The 18,159-nt window shown below is 36.0% G+C and overlaps 2 protein-coding genes across 2 annotated transcripts; one reads left to right on the top strand and one right to left on the bottom strand.

Annotated features, from left to right (window-relative positions):
- The first annotated feature begins 439 nt into the window (after window positions 1-439).
- LOC128670424 (protein tramtrack, beta isoform-like) lies at window positions 440-6,666 on the top strand. Its single transcript, XM_053746071.1, has 6 exons — window positions 440-742; window positions 819-1,010; window positions 1,272-1,415; window positions 1,849-2,236; window positions 2,655-2,769; window positions 3,034-6,666. Exons 1-6 carry the CDS (start codon window positions 560-562, stop codon window positions 3,245-3,247), a joined length of 1,236 nt encoding a protein of 411 aa, XP_053602046.1. The 5' UTR covers window positions 440-559; the 3' UTR covers window positions 3,248-6,666.
- On the bottom strand, window positions 5,341-16,451 carry ninaC (neither inactivation nor afterpotential C). The gene is made up of 17 exons (XM_053746060.1): window positions 16,364-16,451; window positions 15,651-15,985; window positions 15,090-15,194; window positions 13,317-13,696; window positions 13,120-13,210; window positions 12,745-13,026; window positions 12,225-12,613; window positions 11,602-12,150; window positions 11,230-11,522; window positions 10,849-11,147; window positions 10,331-10,620; window positions 9,976-10,125; window positions 9,687-9,790; window positions 9,319-9,387; window positions 8,586-8,773; window positions 7,704-7,903; window positions 5,341-7,516 (listed from the first exon to the last, which is right to left on the bottom strand). Exons 2-17 carry the CDS (start codon window positions 15,939-15,941, stop codon window positions 6,682-6,684), a joined length of 4,515 nt encoding a protein of 1,504 aa, XP_053602035.1. The 5' UTR covers window positions 15,942-15,985; window positions 16,364-16,451; the 3' UTR covers window positions 5,341-6,681.
- Between the last annotated feature and the right edge of the window lie 1,708 nt (window positions 16,452-18,159).

Genomic DNA, 18,159 nt, shown 5'->3' with positions numbered 1-18,159 from the left:
TACTTTATATAATAAACTATTAACTACTATAACTATTAAGGCTGGCAATTTTTGTTTCTATTGCTTGTAGTATTTTAATTTTTAATTTCTTTTAATTTTTATTTTAACAAAATTTTCTTTTTTTCTATTGTGAATCTTTTGTTTTTGGAATACTTTTTACAAAAAAAAAAAAACAAAGTATAAATGTTTTATTAGTTATAATTGTTTGCGTTTTCTCACTTCAACTTTCAATGACTGCTATCGTTGATATTAATATTGACGATATAGGTGCATTATATCAAGTTTTATAATAAAGTTATAGTGCTCTTTTTTCCGGTTGCTCTTCCCTTTCTATAGGTCCCATTTATATACAGTTCAACGTTACCTTTTAGTTTTAATGACGACGGCTCACAATATTCGAAAATCGGATCTGGCAACACTGATTGATTGTTTGCTTTGCTTGCTGTCAAAAATTGTGATGTTTTCGTCTGACTGATCAATTTTCATTTCGTTTGCGTTTTCTTTAATTCGTAGTTTCTTTTGATTTCAGTTTTACTGAATATTATTGTAGTATGCAATTATGGCAAATCAAGAGATTAGTTTAAAGTGGAACGGATATCAGAATAATATATTGACAAATGTGAAGGAGCTCTATAAAGACGAAGGGTTATCTGATGTTACTCTGGTATCAGAAGGGCTCAATTTTAAGGCTCATAAGGTTATTTTATCGGCTAATAGCTCGGTATTCAGGTCAATTTTTCAGGTAAGTTTACCTAGTAACCTTGTGTCTTGATTTTGTCGTTGGTTAGGTTAACCTGACGCCCACTCATTTTTTACAGCAAAACCCCCACAAAGATCCAATTATAGTACTCCATGATATAAATCCTACTTCTCTGAAGACTTTGTTGACCTTTATGTACAATGGGGAAGTCAATGTTACTGAGGAATTCCTACCAATGTTGTTGAAGACTGCAGAAACTCTCAGGATATGTGGATTGTCAACTGGCAGTGAGCCTACTCGCGACGATGAGGTAGGGCTGTAAATAATTCCTCAATTCAGTTCTATTTTTTATTGTGCATCATATTTCATATTGATATTCATTATCATCATTGGACCTAAATGTAGTTGGAGGAGGCCTTTGCCAAAAGGCACACTGAGCTCAGAGAGAGATCGAGATAAAGTTGTTTTGTGTGTTTAATTCCATATAATGACCATAACCCTCAGTCATGAGGAATACAACTATGAAGTAAAAGAATTATTATAACACTGGTTTGCTATTAATAAACTTCAGAAGACCATGCCATCAGCACAGCCAAAGAAACGTAAGAAAAGTGAGCAGGAGGACAACAATAACAAGATTAAGAAAGTGGCAACAAATCCAAAGTCCGATACAGTCATCAACCTCAGCACTAATTCTGATACCGCCAAAAATACTGTAAGTAATGTGTAATAAGATTTAGATTTAGAAGTGTCTACTCATTTATTTACTACACTGAAAAGTTACCTGAAACAAATTTTCAATCATATACTGATCTATACCATAGGCCCCACCAACTTTTACAAGACGTTTTAAAGGTAGAGCAGCTAATTTAGGAACCTAAAACAAATTGTTTTAGCATTAAAAATTAACTTGATGGTACAAATTTGTGATGTAGATCAGTAATTGCAATTACATTTGTATGTGTATGGCAAACTTGCAACTATTATAAACAGCTTGCTGAGGCTATTACTTTGTGCATGTTATACCTATTCACTTGACTGACAAATGGGAAGTATTGAGACACAATGTAATCCTGTAGCCCACTACCAATCAGTAGGCAACAAAGTTAATAACTGCATGTTAATGCAAGCTGTAATATTATTTTCAGAACATAATCCCGAAAGTAGAACCTGTGGATTCTCCACTAACAGATTATTCCGGCGAAAATACAAACGACACGGTCATTGCTTTATTAGAGGACAATGTTGACAAAAAGTATTCAGTCAGCCCAGAACCTTTATCAGGCAAAGTCTGTAATAACACCTCCAATGATCGTAGTATTAAAAAGTGGCTCAATGAAGTGAGCAGTACTCAACCATGTCTTAATATTGTTAATGAGAAAATTAATGGAACGGACTCGGGTGAAGACGATAAAGATGCAATCGAGATTGATAAAGAAGTTGATGCTGTCCTGCAAAGTGGAACAATAGTGGAGTCGTTGAGCATCACCACGGAAAACCTAAATTCTATTTCTACTGAGGCACAAATATGTAAAGGTATGTTTTCTAAATACTTTTATTATTTTAAGTCGACTTTCTATAAAACTTTAAATTTTTGTATCACAATGATCTTAAATATATCTATTTTATCTAGGGTACACATATTCTTTACAAATGTCGGACCTTGTCTTCTACCCTATTAATATTTAATTTTGAGGATGCCAGTGCGAGCACTAGGCAGGTGATCAGTCTTGTGGGACTATTGCACAACTAAGGGTTATCAGGGTGCTGGTTACCTGATAACCCTTAGTTGGCGCTGGTCCATTAAACCTATTTATATCTCTGCAGAAGCTGTCCTACTGTTAAATCTTTTAAGTCGTCTAGAATCAACGAAATAAAAAGTTACTACAGACACAAAGGACTTCGACATTAACATCGGACATCATAATTAATTATTGAATGTGCGCATTTCCAGATAAAAGCAACACCTGCTATGCAAACCCATCGTTCCCGTGTCCGTTTTGCCAACGAGTGTACAACAGCTGGGGCTATCGCCGGAGGCACGTCAAATCTAGGCACACTACGAACAGGTAGGGTTTTGTTGTTCATCTTTCTATGCCTCTTTCCTTCCAACTAATGACAACCTGTTTAGCTATTATGACATCATACTAGACTGCTACAATGGAGGTGCCAGATTCTATCCTCGGTCAGGTCGAGGTGGATATCGACTTGTTTCAAATTGACATAACATATATTCCCTATATATGTTAATAACATATAGTATTGCTGGGGCTGTCAAATGTAGATAATTTCTATCTAATTTGGCAAATTGTGAATGTCTGTCGTGTTCCCAGACTGTCGTGCAAGTGGTGCGTGTCGGTGTTGCCGTCGACGGGCGCGTGGTACGCGCACGCGACGCGCGCGCACGGCGTGCCGCACGACGACGCGCGCAACTCGCTCGTGGTGATGGTGGAGGCGCACGCCGTGCTCACGCTCAGCGAGCCCAGCGTCGCGCAGCTGCTGGGGCAGGCCGGCTTGGCTGACGGCGGCGCGGAGAGGGGAGACTAGGGTATGATGGACCGAAGTATTTACTCATTTCCTACAGTCAAATTTTGAACGCCTTCTTCCAGGGTAATCTTGGAGCTGAAAGGTGCGCAGTTACTATTTTTCCATGCTCGAGCATGCAGTGATATCCGGTGACAGGTCCTTCCGGATTATGAGATGCAGGTTTAACACGTAAATTCATAAATTTGAAATCGTTTTTGATTCGAAATTTTATCAGCCATGATATATAGAATAATACCTGTTGAATGTTTTTTGGGAGAATAGTTTGCTATCAAAACTAAAGTAGATGTATGTTTTGGTTCAAATTGGTTAAAGATTTTTATGCCATGTATTGATGTTCACAGCGTGTCACCTAGTGTTTTTTTGAAAAGTTTGTATCGTGTGCATATCACGCGCGCACGGCCTTAGCGAAAATACTCCACTAGGGATAAATTAAAAACTATATTTTGGACCAATCGATAACTGTTGTTGTAAGAATGCCTCAGTAATATAATTAACCTTCTTTGATACATCTAATACCAACATTTATGCATTATAAATGTAATATTTTCGTTTAAATAAAGTGCTGAAAAATATATGGGAGGACAGTAAAATCTAGTCGTATGTTTTGGATTAAATTAGGCGAGTGATACACCAGAACTTAATTTCTGTGGAGGTGGGAGAATCTCAAACATAAGTTTTGTAATGTTTCTAAATAGTGTATGTGAATTTGGCGTGTGATATTTTAAAAGTGTGTGCTATAATGATATTTGTAAGAAAAATATTTTTCTAATATCTCATTAGAATTACGAGTTGTAAAATCAGTAGATCTGGTTTCACATACAGATTTATATTTTTTTAAGTAGTTCGCGCTGAATTGTATGCTTACTATTAATATATGGGTTAAAACAATTATTATTATAATACTTTGTGTTTTCGATGTATTTCAAACACAAATAAAAATAGCCCCACTATTTTTTGCTTGTGTTTTTTTAATATGTGGACCAAAAAGGAATGTACGAAATTGAAATATTTTTTAAACTAAGAATGAAAATAGACATAAAATAAAATGTGGATAAAGAGTTCTGATAAAAAATTGTTCAAAAACAATGATTAAAGTTTATTTTTATTTCTTTTTGTCAGAAATTAATAATACGAAAAGAAAGTGGTAAAATAACAATTAGGTGTCATTTTTCAGTGTATTTTAAAACATTTTTTTCTAATTATGACTAAGGCTTTTAAGAATTTCTACTTATTGTATAAAAACTGCATAATGATCTCTTAGAATATTTTCTTTAAAAACATTTATTTTGGTTAGTTATTTTGTTTTGTCACGAATTTCATTTCATTTCATGGAAATGAGATATGGACAAAACAGTTTCAACTAAAATATTTTTCAAATTGTTTATTGTTCAGAAAGTAAAATTGGCGTATTATGTAGGTAACTAAGTAAATAAGCTTAATTAAATTAATAAAGCCTATATATACATATATATGTTATGAATAAATTTTAATATTTTGCTATGCATATGCCAGTAATAAGTTCGCCCTATACATCTTTATAGCATTAGATATATAACAATGCATATAAGTACTTGATGGGGATAGATTTGACGGGGGAATCTATAGGTATCCATTGTGGTGACGTGGAATTTTTGAGGATTTTTGATGGAATTGTAAAATTAGTGTTTCATTCCCCCCACACTCTCTCATTATCGCCTTCTTCCAGACCAGATAATTTTATACTATAATTATAGTGCATTCATCATTATTTGCAGTCCTAGTGTAAAAGACGCTCATTTGTGGCCATAATTAACATATTCGTAACACTTTAATTAATGTAATGACTGATTTTTAGAGCTTAAGGGCATATAGTTGCAAAAAGCCATTATCTTCTTTGATATTATTATTTTAGTAGGTATAAGTGCATCTCTAATAACTTTAAATCCCTTACTATTACTTATTAACTTTATATCCCCTATTACTAAGATATTTGGCAATAATTCTAAGATGTGATTTATGATTCTAAAATACGTTTAAAATTAATTCATAATTTAGGTTATGGAAAAAATCTAAAATGTAACAAATTGAGATATGAAATGAAAAAAAAATTGGTATATTTTTTTATAACTTTATTGCTAATATATTCGTATTCGCGAGCAATAATAATATGAAGTAATAAGGCAGTTGATATTTTGTGGTTATATCTAAAAAAATTAAATTAAAATATTTTATAATTAGAATAAAGCCTGACCTGACCAGATCGAATCTTTATTCCTTAAAGTTTCTAGTATTTCATTATAGTTTTTACATTTTACTATTTTCCATTGGTTTTGTATGTTTACGTAACATTTTATCTTTTTTTTCAATATTATTTGGACGTGTCAGGCTAATTAATAAAAATAAAGAGTTTTTATGAAACACATATCAATCTGTACAAATAATTGTGAGCTTCAAAGTAATAACACAGTTACAGGTAAAAACATGGCATTATCTATATGTAGATTTAAGATGTTTTAGGTGCGGATACTAATGTAAATGATACACAATAAAAAATAATAAACTAATTGGACAGTGTGATGATAAATTGAATTTGTTTATTTTTGTAATCTGATAAAATGCCTGTTATATTGTCTTACGATTATTTGTTTTCTTGTAAATGAACTTGTCTAGGTTAAAATGTCGCGCGCCACTGTCGCATTTTACATACACAATCAACTGAAGGTTTTCTACATTGTTTTCCCCATCAGTTTAAAATGTCAGTTCCGGACAACTGTCAGATAGTACCTAAAACGCTTTTGTTAGATCGGATGTGTCAAATCGTTGAATATGCAATACGAGGTTTGGACCTTACGCCTAAGTGCTGACATTTTATGTGTCAGATATTCCTAACCTAAAATAACATTTCATAGTGGCGCCGGTAATTTATAGATAGACAAGTTGTAAACATGAATTGTAAACGGCTAATACTGGCAACATTTTTGTAATGTTTTAATGAATTTAACGCCCACCTTTTAATGGCTTTAATGACATAATTCCACAGATTTCTCTAGACACATGTAACATAGGAACACGTTAGAACTTAAGTAATAATAATAAGTTACCAAAGCAATTATAAATTAACGATACTTTTAGCGGTAATGAAATTCATATATTTTTGTATGGGATAAAGCCCTAAGATATTATATTTTAAAGAAAAAATGTGTGTAGTTCTTTAAAATAAGGCCATCATTAAATTTAAGGATCTTGTATCCAATATACTTAACTCTATTGAGATACAAACCGTTATGCTACTTATGTCAATAACAATCTTATGAATTAACATAATGTATGGCTTTAAAGACGTAACCGTCAAAATTAATAAATTGATACGCCATAATAAGCTAAATTATGTATATGGACTTCCAAAAGCAATGGAGATTAAATATATTTTTTACAATAAACAGATTTCTTGTTATTTATAAATCTGTAACCATTCCCTCGACAGTTATTCCTGGCGCCAACTCAACTATTTCGCTCTCCATTTTGTTGTCCAACATGGAGCAAAGTAAGTCAGTTTTGGAATCCCTCTTCTTCAAAGCTGCTATGATAAGGTCCTTGGAGTCGTTTCTAACGAATTCTCTACTGCTAGACCTTGGAGGAGGCGGCGCTGGGGACTTGCTACTGGGAATTACTTTGCCCGTAGGTGTAACCTTTCCAGTTGCGGGAGACCTTATCCCAGAAGGAGTGACCTTTCCAGAAGGTGGCAACCCTACTCTGCCAGATCTCATACCCATATCATCGAAACCATTATCAATTTCCCCGGACCTCTTCATCGACGCTCTGTTTCTGGGCGTTTTCTTCAGCATAGCCTGGAAGTTGAACGGCGGGTCGTCTTCGTTGATATCGCTGGTCGATTTCGCCAGAGCCTGGAGTTCTTTGATAGGATTCTCCAAATTAGGAGCATCGATGCCGTAGAAGCTTTTGCTGTAGTTAGTTTTACGCAGTCTTGGAGTGTTGCTGCCTTCAAGGATGTCTGTATCGTCACGGGCGTGCCATGGTTCTGGTGGTTTATAGTAGCTGTGAGGAGTGTGGGCTTTCTTTTTGTACACGGCTGGTCTTGAGCTTGGGGCCTTCGGTTCCTCTGGTGGCAGTTTGGGGACAGGTTGCGTGGGGTCCCTACAGAAGGGCACAGTTATGAGGGTTTGCGTGCTGGTGGATGCAGTGGTGACGTCGGTTTGTGCTGTGAATCGCCGCTTTATGGGCTCGTCCCACTGCTCGTGGTCGGAGTCGTATTGGCTTGCAAATGTGTCTCTATAATGGAAATAAATCTAATTCAATATTAATCCGTATTAACCGAGTCTTTCTGTCTGTCGGTCAGTCACGTTTTCAAATCTAAACTTGATGAATTTTTGGAATAGATCCGTTTATTTGACATATATTTCTTCTGAAATCAACTGTCTTTCATCATACTTTATTCATGCTGCAAAAAAAATCTTACGTGGATTTGGCTGCAGGGTCGCACATGTACGAGGTGTCGTAGTACTGAAGCTGGTCGATTCTGAATGGCAGTTTCCACACAGTTGGCGGCCCTGATCCTAGAAAGTCGGCTCCTTTAGCCTGGGGGTCCACCCTGTCCAGTAGAACTGATGTACTCGTGTTCAGCAACGCTTCTAGCATGGCCTGGTTGTAAATGTGGACCTGAAAATGTTCACCATTACAATCTTTTATTTAGTTTCACCTGTCCCGATGTTTGTCTGTAATAAAATCTTGCAAGTTAAATTTTAAGTTATATTTCCGCTTTTTCTACACAAATTATATTTTCCACGTCGTTTCAGTTTCAATGACACAGCATTATAAGCGTGACCTGACTCCTGCACTCGCCAAGATTTAATGTTAGCTTCCGACAATACTGTGTCCGTGGCACAATACTTACTTGTCTGGGAAAATCTAATTTCTAAAATCGTATCGTAAAAAAGCATGACCAATGTGCTTAGTGCGACTTCGCATCACACCATCGAGTCGAAACGCAGCTAACCAATCACAGTGCGCCATTGTGACGCTACGACAACCACACCACTGTGTGATTGGTTCGCTGCGTCTCACTTCGATCGATTCGATAGTGAGAAGTGTACTACTAAATACAAATCCGCAATCTGGGTCTACCATCAGTTACCTGAGGTAACTGATGGTAGACCCAGGATTGGGAAACGTCGAGCGAACTCCTGCTCGTGACAATATTTGTATACATTTTTCTAACAGCATAATTTCCTGCGAAATTTATTTTTTCGCTACAATTTAAAAGAAATTGATAAAATGACATGGCGGCGCTAGTGTACAAGTACTTATGTCCAGTTTTAACTATATTGTTTAAATTAGTTACCTGTTGTGAGAAATGCACCAAATCTTGGTACCTCACAGCCCTGTACTGCAGCAACACCTGGAAGATGGACCGGCTCTTCCACTTCATGGCGAACCTTTTGAGGAAGGACGCAGTCTCCTCGTCTATCTGGCCTGTACTCTTGTTGATCAGCGGGCCGTATGCCTTGCGCACTATGTAGCCGCGGTATGCTGGAAAATGGGGTGAGTTTTTATTATTATTTTCGTAGATACCAATTATTTCATATCGACTGTGTTTTTGCTAACACTAGTGTCAGATTGAGTCGCATCTAATATGACTCATGACTACCTACAGCCATCAAGTGGCAAGTAGTCGCGCATACATGCTAGGGATCTTAATAGTCAACCAGTGTGTAGGTTTCCTCTCTTTCACCGGCATCAGGTGGTTAGTGGTCTATGAAAACTATTACACATGAGCCAGTTTGGTATATGCAAACTCATGTGGCACGTGTAGTTTCGAACTTGGTTTGCTAAGTGCATTCCTGTCGAAAAAATCCAGGATCCGACTCTATTATTTAAGCCTAATAGATATTTGAATTAATTACAACCACACATTATTACTTTCTACGATTCTACTTATAGGTAACCATTTCAAACACACGTATCATGTTAATCTAAAAAGTTATTTATTAAATTATGTCGTAACCTTTTCTCATCAGATGGGCCGTATGCTGGTTTACCATGGACATACTATCGTGCAAACTAAACTTAGGTACCTTTTTGTATCAATAAAGCAGCATCGTCTTCAGTCACGTTCAGAGATTGTTGTTTCTTCAACTCCTTTACTGAGAAAAAGTAACTTTCATTAGCTAGGTATTTCAATAACACGTGCATAAAAGAGAGATACATCATTATAGGCGTTTATTTAGTTTCCTGACTCGATGTTTGTCTTTCTATAACCAAATCTTGCAAATTAATCACCTACTTCCATTTGTCCTACAGAGTTGAAATTTCCTGTTTCGCTTCAGTTTTTATGAAAAGATGCAGCCAGGATCGGCTCCCGACTAGATTTTAAAGATATTTAAACAAGCAAACCCTTATTAAAAATGTAATAGGGCCAAAACAATTATATTGTCATACTTACTGTGTAATATTTTTGATTTGCTTTTAGCTGCCTTTCTCCTCGCCAGGAAAGCTCTCATCATACACTGTACTTTTATTATTTTCTTCACTTGTACTTCGTATAACCTGTTAGATAATATAATTGGATGTTTATCCATCATTGCTTTTTCTATCAGTGGCAAATTGGCATAAAATGTCGTCAAGTGAGATTACATTTATGATTTAAAAAATATTACGATCCCAGTACCAGAGAAACATTCCTAAACTAAAATTCAAGTAAGTAATTATTTATAGTTTGTCACGTTTCTTACCGAGACAGGAATTCTTCGTTGTAATATTTTAAGAATACTTTAGACTTGCCCAGCACCCATCCTTCCATCTTGAGTCTGATTAGCAGCAATCTGCAGTTGTCTTTCGTTTCATCTACATTTTCATCAAAATCGAAAGCTAGGAAGCGGTATCTATAAATTTAATATTGTATTAATATTGAACCTCTCAACTTCAGCCACAAGCTATTCAAATTCGTCGCTATTACCGGATTGTACTATAAAAAAAATGGGTTCATTTTGAATGTAATTTTGATCATCAATCCAATGACCGACCATTGTGAGAGTGTCTTAACCGCCACTATCACAAGCCAAGCGCGCTAAACAAAATAATTATTACCTTCTGATAAATTCTGCAAACGGTATACGACTTGAGAAGCCGTTTTGCCGTGCTTTAGCCGTGTCCAATATAGACAGGGCTCTCAGCTGCTGCCTAACCACCTCTGTCTGGAAACCTTTAGGGTTGTCATTTAGATCAGCTCGTATGCACCTTACGTAGTGCGTCCCCCCACTGCCTGGACCTATGGAGAGTTGCTTCAAGATTTCCAAGCTGGTAGCCCTGTAGGTGGCCGCAGCAGTTCTCATTCTGTGCACTTGTGAGAATTGGCCCTTTGATACCGTGTTATATTTCTGTAAATATTTTTAGATGTTAATTAGTATAGACCTATAGACTTTAATTACTGATAAATAAGACGATGAAATATTGTAGTGTTCTTTGCATATAATTGCTTCTTCACAATTAGGTATTAAAATCCGAGACGAGGCGTCCAGCCCGTCCATGTGCAGTCTAACTGTGGTGGAATGAGTGTTGTTTAGAAAAATGGATAGGCCGAAAAATAACTATCAGTCAAAACTTACCCTTGCCTTAATATTTTCCATTTCCTTCTCGGATTTACTTTTTGCTACTGTCACTTTAGGCTGGCTTGGAGACACAGTCAGATTTCCTGTTTTAGTCAATTTATTTCTAAATAACTGCTGAACGGTAATATTTGTTGATGCTCTCAAAGTTTCAATCATTTCGGGTGGTAGAAAGTCTTTGTTTTTATCACCCATTTCACGGGCGTCATAATTTACTTTTCCCGTGTAATGAGCTACGCTGAATTCGTGACTTCCAGACAACTTGATGTACGGTCCTTTGCACGTCGTTCTAATTGTGCCTGAAATTGCAATTTAAATTTCAGTACATTAAAAGTTTTGTATTATAATATAAGTTACACAAACTATTGAAATAATACATACTCATAATAAATTCTTGGCCGCTTCCTGTTCTGCTAGCTTCGTCTAGTATATAAAACAATCCCAGAGGTCTTCCCATGAGTTGATCTACAGAATTCTTATTATCATAGAAATGTAAAGACGCAGCTTGGACTTCTTCTTCCGCAGCCTCCTGCATTTCCCAAGCAAATATCCTTTGGTTATAGAGAAACTGTATTTGCTCATTCGTCGTGTTTACTATCAATTGCTCTAATCGGTTTCTGTGGTAACATTCAAATCCAAACATGTCTAAAAGGCTTACAGAATATTTGTCACCACTGAAAAGAAATAATATTCTTAATAATATAAAACATTATTATGGTTACATTATTAATATTGTTTAAAAGCGAAACTTACAAAACAGCTCTCATAAATGATAACTTGGAATTTATTAAATTGATCATCCAGTCAATAAGTCTCTTATACAATGCGCTGGCCAGTGTATCTCTGGCATCCCTCGCTTCATCTGTCGAATGTTTTCTCTTCACGGCAGTTCCACTTTCTATTAAACAATAATTGAGTAATGCCCAAAGAAATTTAACTTCTTCAAGTGACAATAGTTTTGCTACTTTCTTAGCTTCATCAGGGTTTTCAATTTCTGCGGAACCACTTTTACCATCTTTAAATCTGACATTTCCTAATACTAGTATGCTTGCTAGTATTGTTTCAAAAAATGCAATATCTTCCTCTTCCCAATCTAGTATTTTCAAATTATCAATAAATTCCTTGTATTTCCCTACATTCTGTTTTGGTGTTTCACGTACACCCTTAGCATTTTTGCACGGTTCGTCTAGTATTCTTAAATAACGATGTTTCCTGTTCTTTTCTAAATCAAGTCCATCTAGTCTATTATCTGCTTCCATTGCGTCGTAAAAATAATACAGTAGATTAAAATTGGCATGGCTCCTGAAATATTGAATAAATTTTAATGAATATATAAATAATAATAGACAGGTGTAATCAATAATATTTATACGTACATATCAGTTGATGATACACGCCACTTCTCTAATTGATATAGCCAAAAAATGGCTCCACTTAATTTTCCGGAACTTCCATAAGTTACTTGGACTTGTAAAATTCCTCTCGTAGAATTAGCATTGATAGGCGTGGCAGCATTCATTGTAGCATGAATCACTTTGGTGGCTTTTTGAATGCGTTCGGCAGTATTGTTTTTCATAGCACCTAGATGTGTAAGATGTGATAAAGCGTGAATCATGTTGGTTGTTTTTCCTGATTTACTCTCGCCTGAAAACACAATGTGCTGTGGTTCATTATGATGGAGAGCATCTTGGTACGCGCTGTCTGCTACAGCAAATATGTGGGGTTCGTTGTCTGACCTGGATTTGCATTCGTATTTTTGGTGATACTGAAACATGATTTAAAGTTATATTTTACAAATTATTCAACTACCCAGCAGAGGGATAGAAAACGTACACTTTAGAAAATCACCTGTGATTGTAGTGAAATATCATTATCACTTGTAATAAATATACTCACACTTTCATTGTATATATCTTCGTCGGTATTTGGATTAAGAATGAGAAGAATATCGCCAACAAACGAAGTAAATGAACCCTTTAAAAGCTTTGTTTGTAGTTCGGCAAGAACTCTATCTTCTGTCAAATTATCCAGTGCAGCCAAATCCTCAACTTGCATGGTTTCTTGTTCAGGTACACCTTCAGTCATAAGAAGACCCTTTTTGATGATTCGTTCTGGTGGTTTACTTGGAGTTTCTATTTTTTTCAAATCCATTATTTGCATTTTCAACTCTGTGGACAACTACCATACCAATGTTGTAGTTAAAACGTATTTTCATATTCCAAATATATTTCTTTTAACTAAGCGATAACAGGTAATGATCAATTTACTTACGTGGTAGTCATTTTCAGGGACAGATTGTATAAATGGATGCTCTTCCAATTCCATAATAAATGGTCTATGTTCAGGATTCTTTTCAAGACATCTAAAACAATAAAATTAATGTAATTACCTAAATAAAAAAGACTGCTATAGATATAATTAGTCAGTAAGTTAATTTATTGTATATTTGGTTAAAATTGCATACTCACTCGCAAATGAAATCATTTATTTCATTCGATGACATTGCTGGTTTCATTAGACCTGGCGGGGGATTCCTCATAATTTGAAACAACGCTCTTGTGGGATGCATATCTTGAAATGGGGCCTTTCCATCCACCATTTCAATAGTGGTGATTCCCAATGCCCAAACATCTGCTCGATCTCCATATCCATCACCATTGCACGCCACAACTTCTGGAGCCATCCAACTTGGTGATCCAATATTCGTATGTCTCTTTGCTAGAGTTCCATTCAGCTTGCAAGATAGTCCAAAATCTGTGAGTTTGACTTCTCCATCTTTTGTTATTAGAATATTACTGCACCGTATGTTTCGATGCATGACTTTGTTCTCATGCAAATAAATGAGGGCCTAGAACGGTAGATAGATGGATCGATTAGGCGAATTAAGTCAACACGTGTGTTTGACGTGGAATGATGAAACGCCCGCCCCTAAACAATGATACTGAGTCGAGACAGGTTGGAGATGGCGCGTCAGGATCAGTCAGTTGGTCCACGCCCATGAGATTCATTGGAGCTATTTTGCATACGTATCGGGCACTGTGCTGTCTGAGGTCCTGTCGTGTTTGCCGCTCTCTGATATATCAGTGTGCTTAATGCGTTCATTACGATCGTTTAGCTTTTCAAGATGGATGTCAGAGTTGATGTTTTTATCTTTGTTTCTTTTGTATAACGATATTTAGAGTAGAAATGCATATTATTTTATTATGGAACTTAGGTACTATTGGTTAGTTAGTTATATATAGTTCAAGTTTTAACGCAATTTATAATTACAAAGTAGTACTCAAAGGTATAACTGTAATATATATATATATATGTACATATATTATTTTCACTCTAATAAAGTTTCGTTCTACTTTTTAAATACATATGTCTCGTATAAATAAATGTATTAGCCATACAGATATAGGTAGTCTGTATAATCTTGTAAGCGTATCACTACTCGTAATTCTAGACCTAAGTTATGTCCCAGCATGTTAAAATAACTGCCGTTATATTTTAGAAACCAACAAAGATAAACTTATTTATAGTTATGTTACATTTGCTGTACATTGGAATATCGATGAAATTTACATCAAAATTTAGTTCATGATTGTGTACCTTACGAGATGCTACATCGATAGATATGCGTGGAGATCTGCCGAACGAAAAGGATGAAGCACCGGTACATTGCGATTGTGAGGCAAGTGGCTTGCATAAAGATAATACACAATTATTCCGTCCAGTCTCCTTTACAACCTAAAACTCAAATTTACATTCGCGACTTTAAGACCTAATATCTTACTGTATAAGGAATATTTTTAGTTGTTTCGTTGGAGTCTCCAGGATCATTGGCTACTGCACCAGAGGTCTGTATATCTTGTGTGCGCGAGCGCATTATTTACGATAATTGAGCGATGCGCCACGATGGGGGGCCATCACGGTGTTGTCGGGCGCGCACTGACATTCGCATCGACAAGTTCGACTGTTCCGTCGCGAATCACATCAAATAAAGCGGCATGCATTTTAAGTAATGGCCCTAGATAGTATTTCAACGTGCGTGGACGAACCCCTCGCAATATATTATCCGACGTCACGGGAATCGCCCGGACACGGATTCGAAAACAATTGAGTTTGCATTCAAAGTACCCACCAATTGATTCAGCCGTTGAAAGGTGGACTGGCAGTCCCTTTGTTTTGTAAACAGCCATCTCGACTCGAATGTGACGAGAGACATGTTTATAGTCCGTCGGATATGGGCTTACCTTGATCGTATATTTGAGAATGTAGGCGATGTGTTCCTCCGACATTTTTCTGTCTGTTGTGTTCAGCTTTCTGACGATGTCGATGACAGATCCGCATTCACACAGCTGGAAAATAGAGGATAGCCGTGAGACATGCATAAACGTGGAGATTTATTCAGGAATCCAAGCAGTCACTGCCTTAGTTGGAATAAAGGCGACACTTTCGCATGTGGATGCTATCTCGCCAATGATTTCCTTTGAATCTTGTTCGGTGTTGATGTAGATTGGAATTCGCTGCGCGGTAGCAAATGTCAGATACACTATAAATAAGTGCTTCTCATTTCACAAGATGTCTTTCGCGAACTTAGTGATAATGCTGGTTGCGATTCCGCAGAGCCATATAATCTAGTTATCAATCATAGTGTTTCTTCAAAGACATGTGCATATTTTACTTATATGATTTTATTTTCTCAAAAGGTTATTCTTAAAATTAGAATAAGACTGAAAATCTATCACGATTTTCGACCATAAATAAATACGTTAAAATAATGTCGTTACTTGATTAATTTTTAAAGAACGTACTTCAAGCGCAAACCATATTTTTTTCACGCCTTCCGATTTCTCACAGAAGACTCCATAAAAATCAATCAGATTTGGATGTTTAGTGAAGTCTCTGAGTATTTTGTATTCCTCTTGAATGTGGACTTCATTCTCATCAGTGTACGTATGGACCTTGATTGCCACAGCCTTGCCATTGGCCTGTGTGTCAGTTGCTTTGAACACCTCTCCAAAAATTCCTGACCCCAATTTCGTATCAAGAGTGTATCTTTCGAGGGGGCTGGGTAGCGTGGCTACATTCAGCCCGTCCTTCATCTTGTCCAAACTGGTCACCAATGACTGTAATTGACAGAACAATCCTGTTGAAGTAAAAAAGAAGCTTATTAAAATTCCCGTCTCTGGGCATTGGTCACTGGAGATTATCTGTTTGTAGAATATTTTATTGAGGATTGATAAAAATGATTATGTCGAAATGTAGATTTGTTTCCAATGTCTGGCATTTATATGTTGCGTTTTGTATTGTACTACTGCTTGGCTCTGGCTAAAAATATATATTTTTCTTTTCAATTCTGCCTTCTGCTAGTGTCTTTAAAACATTTTAGTGTAGCGACACAAAGAATTAGTATTTTTAATAAACATAGGTACGTAGTTCCTGTGTATTTGGCATTAATGAAATATTGTGTCAATGTAAAACGAGCCTACTTAATTAACATTTTAATTAATAAGAAAATACTTACGGCACGACACGCTGAGACTGCGCCGCGAGGGCGTGTGGTGGTGTACTCCCTCCCTGATGCCTTACAAGTGTCCAGGCTTCGGAATTAAGACCACGACTAATCTTCTATAACACTATTAGGTCATAATACCCTGCGACCTTGCCTGTCATAGGCACAGGCTTGATTGGGGTCACGTGGGCCTCTTCAGTTACAACTAATTTGACGATCTTCGTGGCGTAGTCACACGTCAGTAGTCTTCCGTCCTAGGTTCGATTCAAAAGCCAAACAGATCTAAGCCATGTCTATAGAATCCCTTAGGATTTAAAATTTGACTATATTCTCTGTATCTTCGCTTGTCATGGCATCCAGTCGCCGCAACTTTTTCAACTAAATTTACTACGGATTCTAGTAGATAATCATAACTTTTTAACGTATCTAGTAGATGATTATGTTTAACACTCGTCTAGAAAGTATGTTTCCACAAAAAAGTTTCAAATGGCTCTTATACAGCAATCATAACAAATTGCGTCAGAACTTCTAATTGCGTCTTAATAAGCAAGTTTTCTTGACAATTGGAAACTTAATAAATATGTAAGTACTTATAGTAGAAATAATTTAATAATTTATATAAGGTAGGTTGGATATTTTCTTACTCAGTGTCCAATGAAATTTTAATTTAGGGTTGCCAACCTTACCTACTATATAATAGGTACAGTATCCTACTGTTTTAGGTATCTAACTTCTTTCTTTTTGTGAGTAATGGGGATAATCTAGAACCTAAATAATAAAACATTATTTAAAACATGATTTAATTTCTTACGTGTTTTACTTGTAAAGTATATTTAATTCTTTAAAAAATAGCTATATGTGTATATGTTTTGACAAAAATATGTTGACCAGTCGTGCTTGTGCATCTAAATAACACGGCAGCAAAATATGACGCTGATGAACGTCAAAATACCGTTATATCTCTTGAATGGGATAAGTGAGATGTATAAGCATTTTGGACCCGTCAAATCTATAGCTGTCCTTATCTGTACAAAACTATAAAAACGGGACATGAATATTGACCGTTCGAGTGGAATAATATCGACTTTTGCATTCAAATTGAATGTAGAATTCCACGGAATTTAGAATTTTGAAATAGAGTCATTGTTTGTATTGTATAAAAACTACGTGTCAAGTTACCATACTCATCTCTATGTAGAGGTAATAGAGGTGATTTTACAAAGATTCGATACGATTACGAGCTGCTAACTGTACTAAAGTGGGTTGTGTGATTGAAACTGTACGATGTCCAATTTTGAATGGGTTTGAAATATTTGCAAGCGATACTAATCGATTGGGGATGTTAAATAGCTCGTTGCGCTTGTCAACAGGATATGTCAATTTGTGTTTTAACGTTGACAGAATCGAAATTAATCGTAGGTATACAAAAACATTACAATACAAAGACATTTTCACCTACAAATATTTGTATAAAGGGTGACTGTAACAAAAATACCTGAATCATATAATTTTTGCATCAGTTCCGGATCAAACTTTAACTTAACTTGTGTGGCCGTCTTAGTTAATTTTTTTCTTAAATAAACAACAAGAGAGGTATTTTTTATAATGACTCTGAACATTTATATGAAGAAAAAGCCTTGCAATTTTTTTTCAATTGTTTGGATGAAAAGTATCAATATCTTTACGTGAGTATACGCGTCGGAGCATCACAAAGGGCCCTCGAGTAAGAGAGACCAAATTATCCGGAAATATTTGGATAATTGCCAAGAATCTCATTGAGATGTCGCTTGTAAGTAGGTACCACTCGA

This window comes from Plodia interpunctella, chromosome 1 (genome assembly GCF_027563975.2).
Source record: "Plodia interpunctella isolate USDA-ARS_2022_Savannah chromosome 1, ilPloInte3.2, whole genome shotgun sequence".
Classification (NCBI taxonomy): domain Eukaryota; kingdom Metazoa; phylum Arthropoda; class Insecta; order Lepidoptera; family Pyralidae; genus Plodia; species Plodia interpunctella.
This window is presented reverse-complemented; position numbering and strand designations above follow the sequence as displayed.